A 20,788-nucleotide genomic window follows, 5' to 3' on the forward strand; every position below is an offset into this window, starting at 1 on the left:
CAGAGCAGTCGGATGCGCCGAGGCCCGAGGGGACCGTGGAGAGCAGAGCCGACCCGGTCCGGGCCGTCGTGGCTCTCGCAGCGTTGTCAGGGGGACAGACGAGTGGGGAGGCCCTCAAGAGAGCGGGTGCTGTGAGCCTTGGTTCACAGAGGACACTTCAGCGCGGGGAGAGCACACCAGAGGGAGCCAGGCCTCGCCCGGGGACGGGTGAGGACCGGGGCGGGGGGCTGTGTGTGGAAGTGATCCAGGAGGATTCCCGGAGGAGGTGACCTGTTGGCTACTTCTGCAGGCCAGGCCAGGGTAGAAGTGCTAGGGGGACTTGTGGGGGTGGGGAGGAAAGGAGAGGAAGATGAAGGATGGGGGGGGGGCTTGCACTTTATCCTACCAGCCACAGGGGAAAAAGTAACAGAGGAGTGAGGGGCTCTGATCTGCATTTTAGGAAGAACCCCTCGGCTCCTTTGGAGAAGGCTGCCTGAAGGCTGGGGCACCGCTCATGAGGCTGTTGAGAGGTGACGGCAGTGGGCACGAAGATCAAAGATCGTGATGAGGAAGATTAAGGATGTAGAATTGAAGAAACTGACAGGATTTGGGGACTGGCTGGCCACAGAAGGAGAAGGAGGGGTCTAGATGACTGCAGGCCTTGGCTGGAGGCCCCGTAGGTGGAGGGGGCGTGGGGGGATGAGGTCAGACTTGGACCTGGTGAGCTGGAGGTGGTGGCAGGCCAGCCAGGGGAGAGAATACGATAATCAACAGCTAGCTACGGTCCCGAGATGGTGCAGGGGATGCCAGACACTGTGCTAGGCACTTTTCTCAGATGATTTATGTCACCCTCACGATAAACCCATGAGGTAGGTGTTTCTGTTACCCCCTTTGTCTGTTCAAGAGCAAGTGGTGAGGTTGGGCAAGGGGGTCCAGAGCCCAGGGGAGCAGTGTGCAGTCTGTAGGGATAGAGTTCCCCGATGGCCAAAGTCTCTGCAGTCCCAGGTCTCTGAGGGGCTCTGGGAGGTGGCATGTTGAGCCCGGATGGTCTTAGGACCATGGGTAAGGACAGAATTCATAACCTTTAGGGGCTGAAGATCCAATGAGATCGTGGGAGTTGTGGCATCTCTGGGTGTCTTTAGAATCTGCTGGCAGCCATGGGTTGCTGGCTGGACTGTGGAGATCTGGGGAGGGAGTGGTGACTCTGGAGGTGTTATCGGGGCTGTGTCTGGGAAACACAGTTTGTGGGCATTTGGTGAAATCTGGGTGGTAGGCTGGAGTGAGGGATTGACTATATAGCCCCCGTAGGGAGTGGGCAGATGATAGGTATGTAATGTCAATGTTGGGGGCACATTCTATGGGAGGGTGCCTATAGACCATAAGACTCAGGAGGACCCCCTAAATTTCTGGGAGCTGGGAAACTCCCCTCATCTGATTTCCCTCCCTTATGGCGAATGTTGGGGCTGTGGCAAACCTACGCAAGCTCCTAAGAACTGGGGAGGGGGCAGGGCAGGGCTGGGGTAACGCCTCACACAGGCTTGCCCATGGCTACTTGACATAGCTCACAGGTGAGTCACCTCTCAGGCCTGAGGAACTCGCAAAGCCACACACACCGTCCCCAGCCACGCACCACACTCAGGCTTTGACTTGGGCTACTTTCCAAAGGGATTCCACCTTTTGGAACATACGGGGTGCAAGCCCCTCACCTAATACACAGGACAGACGGGGGCAGGACCCCACCCTGGATGCTCTGCTCTGGTCAGATCAACAGAAGCCCTCATCACAACCCCCGTGTCTGCCTCACCACCCAGGAAGATCCAGCCACTTCACTCCTTGGGACCTTTTTTTTATTTTAATGAATTTATTTATTTTTGGCCGCGTTGGGTCTTCGTTGCTGCGTGCGGGCTTTCTCTAGTTGTGGCGAGTGGGGGCTACTCTTCGTTGCAGTGCGTGGGTTTCTCATCACAGTGGCTTCTCTTGTTGCGGAGCACAGGCTCTAGGTGCACAGGCGTCAGTAGTCGTAACACGCGGTCTCAGCAGTTGTGGCTCATGGGCTCTAGGGCACAGGCTCAGTAGTTGTGGCGCATGGGCTTAGTTGCTTCGCAACACGTGGGATCTTCCCGGACCAGGGCTCGAACCCGGGTCCCCTGCATTGGCAGTCGGATTCTCAACCACTCTGCCACCAGGGAAGTCCTCCTTGGGTCTTCTTGGCCAGGTTGCCTGAGCAGGGCCCAAGTCACCTGTAACTCTGGAGATATGACCTGTGACCTTGTGGTTTGGTGGTTTCTGATCCTGGGATTCAGCCACCTGGATTTGTCTTCCCAGCAGTGTTCCAAGGAAGATCCACTTGTAAGAGAAAACGCCTAGAGGCATGGCCACCATCTCCAGGTTCCCAGGTGATCTTAGGTGGGTGGCAGAATTGGACTGGTTATATATGGCCCTGAGGTGTAGAACTAGGATTTTTGGAATGAAGCTATGGGAAGCCAGAATTTGGCTTGACATGAAGGAGACTTGTGTGACAGAGCCATCCAGAAGGGAGTGGCCACCCCAGGAGCCGACTGCCACTGGGAGTTCTGGTAGAGGCCACTTGTCTCGGGTTTGTCAGGGACCCACCAAAGTGACTTTGAAGGGCCCTAATGTTGGGACTTCCATTCTTTAGGGCAAAGGGGACTGTGAGAATCCTCTTGGTGGCCGGGCCACTGAACACAAGTGTCTTGTACTTTTTTCTCACACATAGCACACAGCTCCCAGAGCAAGGAGAGGCCCCACTGCCCCCTGCTCTCATCTCTGTCTGGGATTTCACTGAAGTTTGTCCCTGGAACCCTGGCATCTGGACTCCCAGACCCGTTGGTATTAGAACTGGCGAGTTAGCAACCAAACCTGCTGGCACAGAGCAGAGGTCTAGGACTACTTAAGGCCTCTCTGGCTACTGCCAGAGGGAATCTCTAGAACCCAGGCGACAAAATTGCTCTGACATATCATCTCCCACCCCCAGCTGCACCTCCAGAAAACTAGGGGCTGGGTATCCCCATCAGGTTACACGTCTCAGGGGAGGGACTCAGGGTTCACCTTACTATATCTAACCCATCCTTTGAATTCCATCAGAGACCTTGAAAAAGAGGAAAGCGATGAGCCTAAGGAAAGCTCTAGAAACGCCAGCCCTGCCCGGAAGGGATGGGGGGCGGTGGGGGGATGGTGGCAGATGGAGTTTGCGGGAACAAGCGTTCTCAGTATAAAGATCCTCAGGGTCAGAGGTAGCACTAGCGGGAGACCACTGGGCTCAGACTGGCATCTCTGCCCCCCACCCCCTCCTGCGAATCAAGAAACCAGGCAGCAAGGCTCTGGGGGCTGCTTTTATGGGGACGACCTGACAGAGGGCATGGTCCGTACAAAACCGGGAACAATACATACATATATATATTATATACAGAGACGCAGTCCTGTGGAAGGCGGGACAGAGGTGGCCCCGGCCGGAGAAACCAGAAGCACCCCCCCACGGCCCCGCCCACCCAGCCCCGCCCCCTCCATCTGCTGAGGCCGAGGAGGTGAAGTGCACGGGCCCAGGCACTGAGACAGCCAGCTCCTTCGGGGGTAGGCGCACGTCTGGGGGCAGGAAGTGGGTGCTGAGAAATACTGATCGATGGCATGGTCTATTTACAGGGGACGAGGAAAAGCCAAAATGGATGGAACAAGCGTCGTTTTTTAAAAAAAGAACAAAAACCCAGGCTGAGGCAGGGGCATGAGGAAGAGGCAGAATGAGAGATGTCATCTGAAAGGGGAGGGGACCTGGGGTGAGGGTCTCACCTCCCTTGGTCCAAGCCCCAATTTGGGGTTAAAGTGGGGAAACGGAGTCGATTTCACTTAGAAAGCAGGCTGCCAGCAGGGCAGCCCTGGTCTCCAAAAAGATGAAAAGTAGTAAAATTTTGCCCTCCAGTCAAAACATTGGAAAACTGTGGGTGTGGGTGGGGTGAGGCTGAAACTCTGCCATGTTGGTACAAGGCTTCCAGGTGTGGCCCTGCGTAGGGTAGGACAGGGCCTGGCTCTCCAGTGACAAATGTTCCCCTTGCCTAAAACCAGGCCCCCTAAGCTGACCTCCTGTCCTCCCGCTCATTCCCAAGCTTGGCCAGGAAACCTGGTCCCCAAAGAGGCCGCGGAACAGTTCCAGGAAGAGGTTATGGCTATTTGGCACCTGGGGGAGGGGAGGCACAAGGAGAGACTGAGGGCTGCTGCCCCGAGCAAAGAGGGAGCTGGACATCAGGTGTCCCGGACTCTCCCCTTTTCACGCAGGATACGTGAGAAATCAGTGCAGGGCCAGGCCCAGCCTCCAGGCTCTGGGTAGACGCTACCCATCCTGGGAGGGCAGACAGGGATGGGAGGAGAGGTGTAGAGGCAACCCCTCCCAGCAGGAGGGTCAGGATGCAACAGAACAGCACGATGACGGGGGAGCGGGGAAGGGACAGGAAGGTAGACTCAAGTCAAGAGGCCCAGGGGCCGCCTAGGAGCCCCGTGAGCAGGGAGCAGCCTCCAGGTGGTGAGATGCTGGGAGAGCCCCCGGCCCCTTTCCAGTCCAGAGACAAAGGCTGGAGGTTGTAACGTCTGGCAGTTTGGTCTGCAGGTCCTCGTGTCCATCCACCACCCAGGCCAGCCCGTGGCATCCCATGGCCTCTGTGCCTCAGCCCCAAAGGCTAGAAGGAGGCCATCCTTCCAGCCACCTGTCTGCCCGGGGCCACCTTAAGGGGGCCTGTAATATGGGCCCTCTGGTCCCTGAAGCTGGGGGAGGTGGGGTGGAGGGGTGGGGGAGTCGGGGCACCTGTCCCCAGGCTGGTAGGGGGCGGGGTGAAGTATTGAGGACAGGGGAGGGAGGAGGACAATGGGAGGGGATTAATTATTGTCCGGTCAAGGAATGATTCCTGTTAAGTAGAATTGGAATTCCTCAGTGTTTGCAGGTTTCCTTCCAGTTCCGAGATCTGAAAAACAAAGGGGAGAGGGAGTCAGGCCTGGGCGCTGGGCATGGTCCCTGCCCTTCGGGCCCCCCTGAAGGAGACATGACCCTGAGCTCCCAGCCAGCAGCATGACTCCTCTCTCTCCCTGCAGGATCCACAGGGTGTGTGCCAGAGGGGGGCTGACCTGCCTGCCCCTAGGGCACCCCTGGGCCTACCTTGTCCAGGAGCTTGTCCATCTCTTCCTTCCTCGCCAGCTCTGACTCCTCTAGAACCCGGCGCTGTGCCGTCTCCTTTTTCAGGAACTCAATCTCCCTGGGTACCAGTGGGAGACAGACAGTGGGTAAGGGGGTCTGGTCTAGCTTCCATCCAGAGCGTCTCAGGGTCCTCGGCCCCGTCCTCGGCTCCACCTGGGCCGCTTTTGCCGGCTCCTTGTCCTCAGGGCGGGAGGTCCCAGCTCCTCCCAAAGCCTCTGGGGCCCAGTCATTACAAACCCGGGCATCCCCACCACAGGGCCCTCCAACTTCTGTGCTCCTTGCCTCCCGACTTGGCTGGGGTGGGGAGGGAAGGCCACCACAGGCCTCTCAGCCCCCCTAGGCCCAGGAAGCCCAGCCCCAGCCACGTACTTCTGCTGGTAGTCCTTGATGAGGCGCTTGGCCTTGCTGTACTTGCGCTCCAGCGCCTGGTACTGGGCCTGGGTCTCCCGCAGGTGCTCGTCCACGGCCTGGCACAAGCTCTGGGCCTCGCCCCAGTAGCCCTCCAGTTTTTCCATGCGCTCCTTGTTCTCCTCCACACTCTGCTCCAGCTGGGCCTTCTCCAGCCGCCACCTCCCCTTCTCCTGCTCCAGGCTCTGCAGCTGAGAGGAAGAAACACCCCTGGGTTGGCGGGGGCCAGAGTCGCTGGATGATTCCCGCAGATACGGAGCCCACTGCCCCCCAGCTACTGACTCTCCTTGGCTGGGCCTGAGAACCGAATGCTGGAGAGGGACGAGGTGGGACCACAACCTCAGCCTTCCCAGCCAGGGGCCCTGACACGTGCCACACTCCTAGAAGGCCGGAGGCCCAGGATCATCGCTGATTAGCTCGGGGCCTTGGGGTAAGGCCACTTCTGTCTTAAGCCTTAGTCCTCCCATCTGTAAAGCAGGAGTGATTCCTTCCTTGCCAAGCTCACAGAGGCTGCAGTGAGATGGTGGAGGTAAAGGAGCAGGGCAGGTGAGGGTCACCATTGCCCTCTATCCCCTCTCTGCAGCCCTGGCTTCTGTGGCTTCCTCAACAGTCCTGGCTCCTCTCCCAGCTCCCTGGCCACCCCAGTGCAGACCTCCCAGCGCCCACAGCCCAGTCCTGGGGACTCTGTTCTCTCTCTACTCACCTCCTTCACCACCTCTGTGTACTGAGCCCCGCACCTCCAGCCCAGATTTACTCCCAGCTCCTCAGAGGCACCCTGCCCCCACCCACACAAACCTATTCCTCCTTTTCTGACTAGCCCACCTCCATCCAAAGGTGCCGTCATCTCACTGCCACCCCAGGGCTCAGCTTCAAGCCCCACTGCCTGCCCCTCAAACCTCATTGGCTGCAAACACCCCTTGCCCTCTGTGTCCCAGCCACACAGGCCTTCGTGCACATCCTCAGACCTGCCACATTCCCTCTTGCTGCAGGGCCTTTGCCTCCCCGTTCCCTGTGCCTGGAATGCCCACACCTACCCTCCCACCGCCTCGTCATTTCCCACTAGCTCACCCTTAGGCCCTCTCCTTGGTGCATCACTTCCCTAGAAGTCTCCCGTGATTCCCCTCTGACAGCACAGCCCACACACAGCCCGGCTGCGTCAGGCTCTGCTGGCTGTAGCTCAGCGGCCCTGTCCTCTCCTCTAGAGCCCGGGTCAGCTTCTGTGATACCAGTGTCGGTGCAGAGACTCTAAGCCGCACAAGGGCAAGGATCAAATCTGCTTTCGCCCATCACAGGTCCTAGATGGCGCTGAGCACTTAGAAGGCGCCCAGCAGCTCCTCCCCTTCATGCTCCGCATCTACCCAGGAACAAGGCCTGTCACCTCACCCTAGAAAATGCAACTCAAACCCGCCCTTCCTATCCATTCCCTCTGCCTGTGCCCTGGGCAGCCCTGCCCATCCCTGCCGGGACATCCCCCGGGTTTCTAACTGGTTCGCCGGCCTCCAAGTCCTGCTCACCCCCACGCCTCCCACTTTGTCGGCAGTGACCTTCCCCCTCGTGGCCCCATACGGCCAAAGAATCAAGGCTGGAGCCCTTAGCAGGGTGTCAGGACACTGCAAGCGTAGCCCACCCTGGCAGTCCAGCTGTCTCCCACTTCTCCCCCACGGGAACGGCTGCCACAGCCTGTGGGCCTCCTTCCAAAGCCAGCCTCCAAGCTCACGCTGGTCTCCCTGCCAGGAATGCCCTTCCCCTGCCTCAGTCATCTAAACCCTGCCCTCCCCCTGGGGCTGTTTCACGCTCTCCTCTCTCCAGGTGTGCTGGTCTAAGCCCACATGTGGGAGTGCACATGTGTGTACCATGTCTGCACAGTCCCTATGTGCCCCTGCCTCTCCCTGCCACACTGGAAGCCCCAGGGGAACTGGGACTCCTAATGTCCAGGCCCAGCAGGGACCCAGTACAGACTGTGTATCAGAAGTCTGTGTATCTATGCCTGTGAGGGTGTGGGCACCCAGTGTGCTCATGTGGGTGTCTGTACATAGCACATGTGTGTTTGTAGATGTCACGTGTGTGCACCAACTGGTAGCATCAGCATCTCTGTGAGAATGCGCACGTCCTGTGACACTCTTCTTGTGTCTCACAGCGGACGGACACAGCAGACGGACACAGAGGTATTGCCATGTGAAGCATGGGTCCGTTGTCCCCGTGTTATGTCTGAGCAGAGTGGGTGTCTCTAGGTGTCTGGGTGAGTGAGTCTGTGGGTACCACGTGCCTGGACCCCTGGATGGTTTACGTTTACCGCTGGGCTTGTGTGTAGAGGACACGTGTGGGACTGCGTGAACGTGAAGACATCCACGTTCAGCTGTTAGAATGCTGACGGCTAACAGCACAACTTTTTACTGAGCACCTACTATGTGTCAGACACTGTACTAAGGACTTTACGCGTATTATTCTATTTTATCCTCACAGTGATCCTACGGTGTTGGCACTGTTATCAACCCGTTTTACAGGTGAGGAGAATGAGACCCAGAGCAGCAAGTGAGTGGTGGAGAGATGGGTCCAGAGCTTGTGCTCTTAACGCTACCCTCCCTCACCTCAGAGCGGCTGGTTCTGCACGCACCTGTGGGTGGAGGGCAAGGGCCAGCGTGTGCAGTGTGAGGGTGGAGGGGTCGTTCCCCCAGCGCCCCACCCCCACTCCCCGCCGCTCTTACCTTTCTTTTCAGCTGCTGGATCTCCGCCTCGGTCACGGCATGCTTGATCTGGAGCTGTGGGGGCAGGGGCACAGGCACTCAGCTCGGGCTGGGGCAGGCAGTACTGCGGGGCTGGATACCAGCCTGCCCTTGCCTTCCACCAGCCCAGGGACCCCTCTGCCCACCTCCTTGAACTTGTGCACCAGCTTCTCAGGCTCCATGTCCACAGGGGACAAGGCATCCTCGTTCTCTGCCAGCTCGAACACCTCGATGGCCATCTCGCCACCTGGAAACGTGGGGCTCAGCTCCTCATCCTCGTCAGTGGCGTATTCTCCTGTCTGCGAAGGGAGACAGGCGGCTGTGCACCCTGCCCACCACAACCTCCCTCAGCCCTGAGGACTGGGGCCTAGGCCAGCAGCAGTCTGCCCATGTCAGACTGGGGGCCACCCAGGGGTGTGGTTCACGCTGCCCTCAGCAGACTGGGGGTCACCCAGGGGCATGGTTTGTGTCTACCCCCAACAGCCTGGAGAGTCCCCAGAAGACAGGGGTAATTCCCCTGTGAGACTGAGGGCCCTGAAGAAACAGCCTCTGCTTTCCCCCTCACACAGCAGGTCCCCTGAGGTCTGGAACTGTCTCCTTCCTCAGACTAGGTCCCCTCAGAGTGGGGGCTCTTAGAGGGAACTACGTTTTTCTTGTAGGACCAGGAAGGCTTTCTGAAGACAGAGGGTGTGACTCTTCCATCAGACTAGAGGTTCTTTAAGGGAAAGGTCTGCATCGCCTCCCTCAGACTGGGGGCTCCCCCAGGATAGGAGCGTTGCTCTGGGGTTCTTCACAAGGCCTGGAAAGTGGCAGAGGCAGAGGACGGCTATAATACTCCATCAAGCCACCAGGGGGCGATGACGCTGCCAGCCAGGCGGAGTCCCTACCTCCTCGTCATCCTCCCCGTACTGGGCGTATCTCTGCTCCATCATCTCCCGCTGCCATCGCTCCTGTTCCAGGGTCTGCTGAATTAGCTGGGCCACCTCACTCTGCTCACCCGGCCGCTCCCGGCCAATCATAAATCTGCGGAGGCACCAGCATCGTTCCCTTTGTCTCTGTCCTTGGCCGGAAAATGCCACCATCCTCCCCGCTGGTATTCCCCTCTCCGCATCCAGGTCCTCCCAGGGAGGTGAAATGAAAGAACTGAGTCCAGAGACTGCAGAGTGTTAATAATGAATGGGGTAGCAGGGGGCCCTTATTGGGTTTCCTTCCCAGGAGAAGCAGAGGCCCACTAGCCCTTCTGGCCAGTTTGTGGGGAGGGGAGACGTCAGCCAAACTTCAGGCTAGGCCACAGGGGACAGGAGTTCGGGAGGCGCCAGCGTAGGAGCTCTTCCCCCACCACATGGGAGAAAACGAGGCAGGGGATTGGCGAAGCTGACCCTGGGGCTGTAGACGGGTGTCTTGTGTGCACTCCAAGGCCCTGAGCTTCAGGAAGGGGCGGGATGATGGCAACTAGAGATTAGGATGGAGAGGAAATAGTGGAACTTCCAGGCACCAGCCCCTCCTCTCCGTGGCCACCCACATCCTGTTTCTCTACCACCCTTTTCTGGGGGCATTGCCCCTCTTGGAGGGGGCAGGGAGTGGTCCTTGAATGTTATGCCAGAGAGGAACGTAGGGAGCTTCTAACCCAACCCCTTTAATTGACAGACCCAGGGAGGAGAGTCTTCACAGGAATCACCAGGCTAGAGAGGAGGGAGGGATGAACTGCAATTTGGATGGCGTTCTCCCTGCACGTCTTGGATCTTCAATGAATGAGTCAGGACAGGCAGGGAGAAAGGAGAATAAGCCCAAGAGGCCAGTGTGGAGGCATGGTGGACAACGGGCCTTGAAGCCTGAGTGCTGGTGGCTAGCAGCAGTCAGGGGCTAGAGATGCGAAGGCAGACAGGGCAGGGGATAGGCACACAGCAGTTCCTTCTGGCAGGGAGATGGTGAAAGCTCCTCTGTAAGTTGGGCCACCCAGAGTCTTCACTAGGCGTGGGCAGCTGGGCAAAGTGGCCAGATGAGGGCTGAGCCTCCTGTCTGCTCCCACTGCCCACCGCCCCCACCCTCCCGGGCCTCACCGCACACGGCCCTTGGTGTTCCGGAGCACGGAGGCTGCAAAGCTCTGGGTCACTCCCACCAGACTTGTTCCATCCACTTCCACCAGGAGATCATTCACCTGGATCCTAAGGGAGGTGACACTGGTTAGGGGGGGGTCACGAGGCGAACTGTGGAGCTGGGGTAGACATGGCCCCCCTCCCATCAGTAACTCAAGGCTCAGTCCCCACAGGGACCTGGTACTTTGTCTGCCTGCATAAGATGCATGAGGCCGGAGGACCAGGTATCAGCCAGGCCCATGGGCAGTGAGACCAGGCATCCAGGACCAGGAATGGTGGCAAGCACACTTGCCATGACAATCACGAGCTATTTCCCCTCCTCCACCACACTCGGCGGACCAGTGCGACACCCACAGAGCTCATCACGGCCATGCACAGCAGCAAGGGCCTGCCGCGCACACGTAGCGCACAGCCGTCTTATACGTCCATTTCCGTGCAGACCCGAGTCTGCAGATTTCCTCCCAATGCCTGAGACCTGTGTTCTCACACAGCCCCACAGGGCCACCCCCTGCCCCATACAGGTGCACAGCCCCCAACACGCCCCAGCTGTGGTGCTGGAAGCCCTTGTTCTCCACACAAGGAGATGGGGGTGGTCCAGACAGGCCGCCGAGGGGGACGAAAGCGTGGGAGGGACCCTCGGCCACCTCCTTCCTCCACTCCCACCTCCCCCCAGAGTGCCAGGCCTCCCCGCAGGGCTCCCACACAGAAATGGAGGAGACAGCCTACTGTAAACAGCTCACACCAACACGCCCCGTGTGGGGACACTCTCACATGCACACACACTCCCCACCCGGCCAACGAGAGACCATGGGAAAGGCTCTGGAAAGTTCAAATGAGGGGTAAGTGAAAGAGCAGGGATGGCCTTCCTTCCTTTTCTCTGACCCCCCAACCCCAGCCCGCCATGCCACCTGGGCTGCAGCAGACAGAAGCTCCCTGAATGAGGCAACCCCACCTCCAGCATCATGACCCCGGTCCTCACAAGGACACTCACTCACCTCTGTCACGTGGAGGGGTCTGTGCTTAGAGGTACCACAAGGTACCCCTGATATCAGCCTTTAACTTACAATAACCCAGGGGTGCCCTACAGCTGTTCCCGCTCCCCCTCTGCAATCCACACACAGTAGGGAGGCTCCAGAGGGGTCACTGGGCTGCCCGTAACTCCAGGGGGTCTTCCTGAGCCCTCTGACCCACAGAACTCACACCCTCCAGCCTCAGAGGCCAAACACAGGCACACAGGCAAGAAGCAGCCTCCTCCCTGGCATGCCCCCACTGGCTCTTCCAGCCTCACCGCACACCTGATCCCTTGTGGTCTCTAGCTCCAGCTATACCTGCCTGCTTTCGGTGCCCTGCCTGCAATGCCTTGCCTGCCCCACTCCCTCAGCCTAGCTAACTCTTGCTCATGCTTTGGGTCTCAACTCCAACATCACTTCCTCCAGGAAGACTTCCCTGTTACCCAGAGAGGTCAAGCCCTCCTGTTTTAGGGTTTAGTGGCACCCTGTATTTTTCTCTGTTTCACCATTTTCTGTGTATCCACTACTCATCCATCTGCCTCACTACACTGCATGCTTCCTGAGGGCAAGGCCTCAACACTGACTCCCCAGCGCCTGGCACCAGCCCTACAACAGGGTCGGAGGCTCAGTGTTTGCTAAACGAAAAAAAAGCTCACAGGTACTCTGCTAGGACAGAGCCTCCACACCCGTGCTCTCCTCCCCATGGCCCAACACACACTCAAAACCAGGACACACACCACCTACACACAGCCCCCTAGCATGCACGTGCCACGAGGGCGAGCACTCCGCCTGTTCTGTTCACTGTACCCCCAGGGCCTGGACCAGCACCTGGCACAGCAGTGCTCCACGAACATCTGAGCCCACACAGGTAGTGGCCCGCCCCATACATGATGGCTGATCAGGGAAGGGGAGGCGGTACCTGCCGTCCCGATGGGCCGCACCGCCTTCAGTCACAGTCTTAACGAAGATGCCCAGCTTCTCCAGGCCCATGTCTGCCCCGGCCCCCATGCCAATGATGCTGATGCCCAGGCCCTCGGAATCTGCGAAGCAGAGGGTGATGAGAAGCAGGTAGGGGGGTGGGGTGAGGAGCTCCAGCCTGGGGCTTGCAGGGGACAGAGTGAGCGACTCCCCATCCCCTACCCTCACGCTGAGGTATGGCCTCACCTCAAGAAGCAGTCTCCACGTGGGGGTGTCCCACACCTGGGGAAGGGACATGGTTCTGGCCACCTCTTCTCTGCCAACTAGGATGCTCTTGGGTCACTGCCTGCCCTCTGCCCCATCCAAAGAACAGACGGGCAGCAGAGGTGCTGAGGGGTACTGTCTGGATGCAGATGCAGGTGTGTGGTGGCCACAGGACCACTGAGGGAGCCACGATGGGGATGATCTCCCCCCTCCCTAAGCAGTCTCATCGCTGCTCACAGCCTTTACAATTCAAGACCTCCCGCTTTTGTCTCCCCCTAGACCCACTCCTCTCTCCACAGCTGCTGCCCCCGCCTGTCTAACGGGCTTCTGACATCCAAACTCATGATCTTCCCCCACAAACAGGCTTTTCCTGTCTGCCACTCCTCCATGGGGCCTGGGAGCCACCTGGACTCCTCCCGCCCCCTCGTACCCTCTGTGGAAGCCAAGTAACCACCGACTCTTGCCGATCCCACCTTCTAAGAAGCTCTCAAGTTGTTCATCCACCTCCCGCATGGCCATCGTCTTGTCCACACCGCAGTGGCCCGTCTCCATCCACTTATAACCCTTCACCCCACAGCACAGCCTGGTGTGGTCTCTCTAGAATACCTTTCCCAGGCCTTGCAAGACTTCCGGTCCATCTTAGAAAAAAGTGGTCTACAAGGCCTTGTTTGCACACCCTTCTCCCCCCACCCTCTGAATCCACCAGGTCTCTCCTCTCTCCCACACTCCCCTGATCTCCTCTTCAGGGCTCAACTCAAGCATCACTTCCTTGGGGATCCCCCCGAGTCTGGTCAGGTTTCCTGTTAAATGCTCTTATAGCGGCCCCTCCCTTCTTTTCCCGGCCCCCTCACTGTACACAAGGACGTAGTTAGATGTGACCATTCCACCCAGGCCTGCCCCCCACCTCCACCGTCGCTCTCCCATCAAGGCTTGGCCCACACAGCCCAGGACCCAGCCCCCAGTGCTCCCGGGGGGCCTGATGACTTCAGAAGCACATAGTGCAGCATGACAGGGGTGGTGGCGGTAGGAGCTTGGGCTGGGCTGAGTCTGTGGGGCCGTGGGGCGCTGACAGAGGCCCAGTTAGAGGTAGAAGCAGAACGTCTCTGTGGAAGCGCCTGAGGGTCCAGGGTGGAAGCTGGCACGGGGGAGGAGGCGCAGGAGGCCCGGCTCACCCTTCTCCAGCTCCACAGGGAACAGCTCCAACCTCTCCACCCGCTTCTCCAGCTCGTACTCAGCAGAGGCTGCCATGGGATCCACGTCCTCGTTGCGGCGATCATAGTCCTCGTTGGAGTAGGTGCTGAACACCTGGGGAGGAGGCCGCCTGTCAGAGGAGCCCGCAGGAGGGCGAGCGCTAAACCGCTGAGAGGGGGCCCAACGGGCAGGCTGCGCCCCCCGCCGCGCTCCCCTCCTGACACAGGCCTCCCCCAGCCCGCAATGACCCCAGCTCAGAGTGGGGGCCCTTCTGGTTCCGGAACTGTGGGGCGAGAGAGAAAGGGAGCCAGCCTTGCCGCATCCACACCATTATTACTCCCCTGCAGCTCCGACCACATGAGCATGGCCAACTGGAGTAGGAAAGGAAGGTCAATGCCGGAGAAACGGTCACACTCAGGAACCCAGGTCCCCAGGTCACAGAGAGATGGACAGACAGCCCCTGTCCCAGACAGAGGCGAGGGTGGGCACGGACACAGACGGCAGGAGAGAGGAAGGAACAGGATGAGTGGAAGAGGGGAAGAGGAGAAAGAGTGAAGGAGATGCTGGAGGATGCCACATTTGGGGGGTGGCGGACGGGAGTGGAGACGCAGGGAGGGGGAAGGGAGGAGAGAGAGCGGTAGAAAGAGGCAGAGGGGCACCCAGGACCCAGCTGACCTGAACCTGAAGTGGAGGCCAGGGTGGAGGAGGGAGGCAGGAAGGACCACCTCTACCCCCATGGAGAGAGGGCAGGCCAGAGGAGCCCCTATGGCCTTGCCTGCACAGCCAGGCCTCAGTCTCCCTCTAGAACCTCAGCTCTCTGAGGTACGCCCCTATCCCCAGGGCACTAGGAGGCCTGGGCAGAGGTCCTGGGCCCAGTGCCCTGCAGAAAGCAAGGAGAGCGGGAAGGTGGCAGCCTCTGACACTGTCCACAGCGAACCCGGCCTTACTGTCCCCCGTACCCCTCTGCTGTCTCTCAGCAGAAAGGGAAATTCCCCAGCCTGACCCTCCTCCAAAGAGCAGAGAAGTTAGGACAAGGGCTCTGCAGGAGTACCTAATTCTGGGCCCAGGCAGGGTGCCCCTGGTGGGAGGTTAATGAGCACCATTTGGGGTACCATGACGTGTTCCTGCTTCACTGCCTGCAGCGACAGGCTGGTACCACTTGGAGCCAAGCGGGGGCGACGAAGGGTGGCAGCAGCTCTATCAGATGGCTGGGCCTGAGGCCTGAGCAGCTGAAGTGGGGCACCGTCTCCCCCAAGGCCCCTGCCAGGGCCCCACTCCTCCAGGAGCAGGCTCCACGGGCACCCAGGCCGGCAGCGGCACTCTCGTGTCCCAGCTTTGGTTTGGTGTCACCCCCGCGAAGCCCCACCACTCCCACAAGGGGGCTCCTAGCTGGAGGAGTCCATGTGGTCACTTAACTCACTGCCCTCAACTTCACAGCATCAGAGAAAGTTGAACACAAACCCTTAAAAGCTCCTTGTGGATTGTGCAGTAGTCGGGCTGCCCCCCTGACATCTGGCCAGCAGCCCCAAGCTCCTGGGAGGGACGGGCTACCTCATCCACACATAGTGCAAAATGCCAGGTCCGCTGCCCAAGGTCACGGGGGTTAGCCTGTGACAGGGCGGGATGAGACTGGAGGGTGGGTCACTGAGACTCTGTCCCCTTTGCACATATGCCCCAGGCCCTGGGACAGGGGCTGGTGTGTGCCTAGACCTGGCAAACTGGCTTTGGCCCCCTTTTGTACCTGAGTCCCTTTGACCCTCACCCTCTACTCCAGCAGAGATGGTCCCTTCATCCCTCAGTCTATGTGGTGGCCTGGGTCAACAAAACCCCCCCATTGTGTAAACACACACACACACACACACACACACACACACACCCCCTCCATAACACCCTCATTGTGTACACACACACACACACACACACACACACACACACACACACACACACACACACACACACACACCCCTCCATAACACCCTCACAGCCTGTCCTGGGCTTCGCCCTCCCCTCTTTTCTCAGCGTATCAAATCCTGCCCCCTGCAGGAAACCCAGGCCTCAGGCTCAGAGGTCCCAGACTACCCCTCACCACTGCCCACCACCATGTGCCCAGCCTACCTCAGGGCCCTGGACCCAGTCTCCCCTCTCCAGGTGACAATCTGGAATTGAGCTCTCTGTCCTCAGCAGAAGCCTCCGTAAAGGCAACAATTGGGTCATCCAAGGGGCACAAGACCTGGACTTAGTATCAATGCAGGGGGCGCAGCAAAGAGAGGGAAAAACTGGGGGGTGGGGGGAGGAAATTCCCAGTAAGGTCAAACGTCAGACACGCACAGGCGGCACCCCACACCACAGGCTCCCACACACAGGCGAGCAACAGTCACCAGGGAGTCAGAGAGCACTGTTCCAAATCATGTGCTATTTTCTACCCAAAAATCAGGGTAAGGTGTCAAATATAGACAGTCAGAGGCCCAGGGCTGAAAGACCAAACTCCAACTGAGGGGATCAGACAGCTCAGAGAACTGCCGGTGGTGGTGGGGGGGGAGGTCCTGACCGCCTCAGTGGTCCCCACCTCTGTCCTCAGTGTCCCCAGAAACACCCATAATCTTCAATTCTCTCCCTCCAGGATGCCAGCACCTTCAGAAGAGGAGAGGGGAGGGGAAAGGGCCTGTGAGGTCACAGCTGGGGGAAGGGGCTGGCCCAGGCGGGGAGTAGCACTTTTCAGGCCCCCTGGGGTGGAGGTGGGAGAGGAACAGAGGTTAAGATGCTGGGGCAGGTGAGAGGAAACTTGGGCAGCTTCAGTGTCCAGGAGTAGTTATGGAAACTTCAGTCAAACAGATGAGGGTTTGACTGGTGAGGGGTAAAGGCTGGACTTTCCTTGGCCTGGACACCCCCACGAAGCAGACTTGGAGTTGGGCACAGCTGAGCCTGGCGTGATGAGAGCGAGCCTTTAGGCTGAATGTGCCAGCCGAGAATGGAGGGTAGTAGGAAAGGCTGTGGTGGTAGGAGGGCTGTGGTTCTTAATTCTCCCAGGGATCTCACCATCAACATTCTCCTGAGGATCTCAGGGCACTGGCACAACCCACAAACCAATCACCAATAGTGTGTGTGTGTGTGTGTGTGTGTGTGTGTGTACACGCAGCTGAGTCCCCAAAAAAGAGGGCACCCAGAGAATGAGGCAAGAGCGCCTGGGCCCTGCCAAGGCCAAGAGCAAAAGCACCTGGGGGTTTCCCAGCCTCACCCCCTCCCTTCTCCACACCCCTCAGAAGGCCTAGTCTCCTCAAAACCCACAGAAAGCGCCTGCTCCCCGTGGAACCCTGTACCCCCACCTCGGGAGCTGGCCCAGCACACACCCCGGGGAACAGGGCCCGAGTCACATGGCCCCAGCTCAGCTCAACCTCACAGACCTGCTTCCCTCTTTCAGTTCTGTAAAGTTGGGGTGAGGGCTACAGACATTGTGGAGGAAGGGCTGCAGGCCACTGCACGTTCCTGCTCCTCCATCCCCCCATGCAGCTCTGGTGCAGGGGGAAAGCAGGGGTGTTTCTAAGCTCCCCAGGCTCCTCCAGCCCAGAGTGGAGTAAGGACCAAAGTGGGGAGGCTCTCCTGAGGACACAGATACACACGCACACACACATACACAGACACACCTTCCCACCACCCAAGCCCACGCCTCTGGCAGCCTCTGGAGGACGAAGGTCTGGGAAAGGAAGGGAAAGCAGGTGTCCCAGGACCCACGCAGGGCAGGGCAGGTGAGCCCCAGAGCTGGGCGGGGCAGCGGGCTCAGGAACCTGAGGGCAGGTCAGAGCAGGCCACCCCGGCTCAGGCCTAAAAATCTTCCCCCTCTGACAAACAGCTGGAAGTCCCCCACGCCCCCCTTAGGGTGGTAACTTCTGGGAAGGGGGCTGGGTGACAGGGCTTGACTCAGCCTGCCAAACCCGGCTGGCTGGCGAGGCGGGGGCGACTGCGTGCACGTGGCAGGGGCGGCGCGGGGGCGGGGAGGGGGTTCACTTACTTGGATGGGCGCCGTGCTGAAATGGATCTTCCGGCTCGGGGCCGGGTCCTCTTCTTCCGAAAGCCCCGGGATCTCCACACACCCCGACTCGGGCTCGTAGGGGGGCTCACCCTCCTCCTCATCCTCGTCGTCGTCCTCCTCCAGGGCACTGCCCCCAGAGTCCTCCCCCAGCCCACTGTAGGCGCTCACGTCCACCAAGTCCGCCTCCGAGAAATCCTCCTTCTTGGACTCGTCCACCTCCTCGGGGGCCACGTCCGGAGCCCGGCCATTGCCCACCCCTCTCTCAGGCGCCGCCACGGTCGCCGCCTCCTCCTCGGGGGCCGCCTGGGCCTTCTGCTCCTCGGGCGCGGGGCTGGCGGTGGTTGCCAAGGCGCTGCCATTCTCCAGGGCCGCATGGACCGTCACCTCCGCCTGGATCACCTCCGCGGGCGCCGCCTCGGCCTCCGACTCCCCGCTCTCCTCCACCTCCACCGGCTTTATCTTGCGCACCTCCCGAGGCTTGGGGGGCGGCCGCGCGGGGGCCACTCGGTGCTGCGGGGGCTGCTGCCCTCCGGGGCCGCGCTCCTTCTCGGCTGGGGCATCCCCCGACGGGGCGGGCGGCGGCGGGGGCGGCTGAAACACCCGGGACCGCCTGCTGACCAGCTTCGAGTTGACCTGGGGCGCCCCGGCGGCCGCGGCCCTGGGCAGCCCCGGCGCGCGGTGGAGGCCGGTCCTCGAGTCGGCCTTCTCAAAGACGGCGCTGAGCTGACTGACCGTCGGCGACACGGCGTCGGCGTCCAGCTTGTCCAGCGCCTCGGTGCTGCCGTTGAAGCGCACCACGACGTCCAGCTTCCGGTCCTGCAGGCCGGCGCGCTCCTGCCTCAGCAGCCGCCGCGCCGCGGCCTCCTTGTCGCCGCCCGCGGCCGCCGGGACGCTCCGTTCGAACAGCTTCCGCGTCTCCTGCAGCCGGGACGGCGGGTGCGGCGGCGGCGCAGGCTGAGCGGAGGGCGCGGGCTTGGAGTCGAAGCGGCTCACGCGCTCCGACACGCTGGTGCCCAGCTTCAGCAGGGCACTATGGTCCACGTTCTCGTTTAGGCTGCTGGCCCGCGGCAGCGACAGGCGCACGCCGCGCTCGGGCGCCCGCAAGGCCTCAGTGGGGCCCGCGCCGCCGCCCGCCTCGCCCGGCGCGCCCGCCGTCGTGCCCATCTGCAGGAACATACTTTTGATGCGGTGGACGTTGGAGCCATATTTCTTGTGGTGGGCCGCCTTGGGTGCCTCGTCTGGCCCGGGCGCGTCGGGCGGCTTCAGAGCCTGGATGCCCGCCTCGTAGGCGCTGCGGTGCGGGGAAGCGCTCCGGAGGGGACCCCCGGGCCCCCGCGGCTCCGTCTTCATCATAGTGGGGGGAGCCGGGTTCTCATCCCCACGCTTCCCGCTCCCCCCTTCCAACAGGCGGCTGGCCAAGTCGGGACCACCGCCCCCTCCCCCAGAGAAAAGGAACCCCGAAAGGCCTTTTTTAGCCTCCCCCCAAAACCAAGCTGCTCAAAACAGTTAACCTCGCTTTAAAAAAAAAAAAAGGGAAAAAATATCTCCGAGAGCCCTGTGTGGGTCGCCTCCCCCAGTCAAGCTGCCAAAGACAGCCAGCCCCTCTACCAAAGACCGAGCGGCCTGGAACGGTCGCCCCCACCCAAATTAGAAAAGCGGCGGCCGGGGCCGGTGGGACTGCGAGCCCTGCCCGCGAAGCAGCAGCGGAGGCGCCGGCTCACATCGTCCGAGGCGGTGTCAGCGGGGCTGGTAGCCCCGGCACCCCCAACCCCGGCCGGGGGCCTTGGCTCTTGGGGGGCCCGGCACCAGGGCGCCCATGGCTGCTCGGCCGGCCCGGGCCGCTCCGCCGCTGCACTACCCTCCCTCCCTCCCTCCCCCCCGCGCCCCGAGCCTCGGTCTTTCTCTGGCTCTGCCCGAGCGGCGGCTGCCGGAGACCAAGCGGCTGCCCTTCTCGCAGCCGCCGCTGGGGACTGGCACCTCTGGGTCCTAAAGGGATCGGATTTCCGGGGCCGGAGCCTGTGAGCCCTCCCCTTCCCCTCCACGCGATTGTATTCCCCTCCCCTGCCCGTTCCTCGCCACAGCCTTCCACTGACCCCAGACGCTGGCTTGTACACTTCAACCCTTCCATCCCAACCTCTGACTGTGGCTTTTCACAACCCACATAACCGCACTCCCACTAAATATTGGGGGTTGGCAAGCCAACCACTGTGGTCTCAGTGTGGCCCTCCTCTACCCGAGGTGTGGAGGGAGAACAGTGGGGAGGGGCAAAGGATCATTTCCTTCAAGGTCCTCGGAGCTTCCTAGTATAGTTCACTTTGAAAATTTTTAAAATTCAGATTGCCCTGGAATCTGCATTTTAACAATTTCCCATAGGGAACATTTTGCACCCTTTAACGCGTGAAACCTTGGCCCAGTGTTGCTGGCCTTATGGTGGAGGAGGAAGGGGAAGAGAGAAAGGAGATGGTCCTCATCACCCAGGTGGCAGTCCGAAGCTGGCTTTTGCCCTCTGCCATTCTGAAGAGGGTGTCCTGTCACCTGCCTGCACTGCACCCAGGCTGGGAAAGAAGGGGGTGGTATGCCTGTCTTCACGGCCTTACTAGAGCACTCCTGCCTCTCAAACAGGAAGAAGGAGTTTTGGAGGAGGAATTCTGGAGGCCTCGGGCCAGAGTTTCACCAGTGAGAGCTCTAGCTTGGATCTCTACTCTAAAGGATTCTGGCCACTGTGTGCAAGTGTGTGTGGGGAGGGAGGGGGAAGGGGGGCAGTGACCTATACGTTCCCTGTCCTGGCAGCTGTTTTGATGCTCCCCCCAACCCCCACATACACAACAAGGGGCCTGGGGTTGCCCTCTACCCTTCCCCAGATGCCAGGGCCTGGGAGTGAAGGTCCACCCCCTAGACCATGACAGATCCAGATGCACGGCTTCACTCCACAGATCCCAGAAAATGATGAACGTTGTGGACCCTAGGACCCAGAG

The 20,788-nt window shown here is 60.3% G+C and overlaps 1 protein-coding gene and 1 long non-coding RNA gene across 4 annotated transcripts; one reads left to right on the plus strand and one right to left on the minus strand.

Moving 5' to 3' along the window:
- Positions 1-655: 655 nt before the first annotated feature.
- On the plus strand, positions 656-9,454 carry LOC132594112 (uncharacterized). Of its 3 annotated transcripts, XR_009560285.1 has the most exons (5): positions 656-848; positions 5,074-5,262; positions 5,767-6,014; positions 7,638-7,749; positions 8,048-9,454. It is a non-coding gene; the product is annotated as an uncharacterized lncRNA (long non-coding RNA). The 3 variants fall into 3 exon arrangements; XR_009560283.1 differs by having other exon boundaries at positions 657-848; positions 7,638-9,454; XR_009560284.1 differs by lacking the exon at positions 5,074-5,262 and having other exon boundaries at positions 662-848; positions 7,638-9,454.
- PPP1R9B (protein phosphatase 1 regulatory subunit 9B) lies at positions 3,320-19,681 on the minus strand. Its single transcript, XM_030840236.2, has 10 exons — positions 17,793-19,681; positions 13,768-13,900; positions 12,333-12,453; positions 10,368-10,472; positions 9,195-9,330; positions 8,454-8,606; positions 8,290-8,343; positions 5,546-5,775; positions 5,138-5,234; positions 3,320-4,946 (listed from the first exon to the last, which is right to left on the minus strand). The coding sequence occupies exons 1-10, from the start codon at positions 19,164-19,166 to the stop codon at positions 4,893-4,895; spliced, it is 2,457 nt and encodes an 818-aa protein (XP_030696096.1). The 5' UTR covers positions 19,167-19,681; the 3' UTR covers positions 3,320-4,892.
- Between the last annotated feature and the right edge of the window lie 1,107 nt (positions 19,682-20,788).

The sequence above is a fragment of the Globicephala melas genome, chromosome 20 (genome assembly GCF_963455315.2).
Source record: "Globicephala melas chromosome 20, mGloMel1.2, whole genome shotgun sequence".
Taxonomy (NCBI): Eukaryota; Metazoa; Chordata; class Mammalia; order Artiodactyla; family Delphinidae; genus Globicephala; species Globicephala melas.

Coding starts and splice junctions, on each gene's coding strand:
- PPP1R9B (XM_030840236.2), bottom strand. CDS start 19,166: ATGATGAAGACGGAGCCGCGGGGGCCCGGGGGTCCCCTCCGGAGCGCT. Junction 12,454..13,767: donor CCCTGTGGAGCTGGAGAAGG/GTGAGCCGGGCC, acceptor TCTGCTTCGCAG/ATTCCGAGGGCCTGGGCATC. Junction 4,947..5,137: donor TGGACAAGCTCCTGGACAAG/GTAGGCCCAGGG, acceptor TTTGTTTTTCAG/ATCTCGGAACTGGAAGGAAA.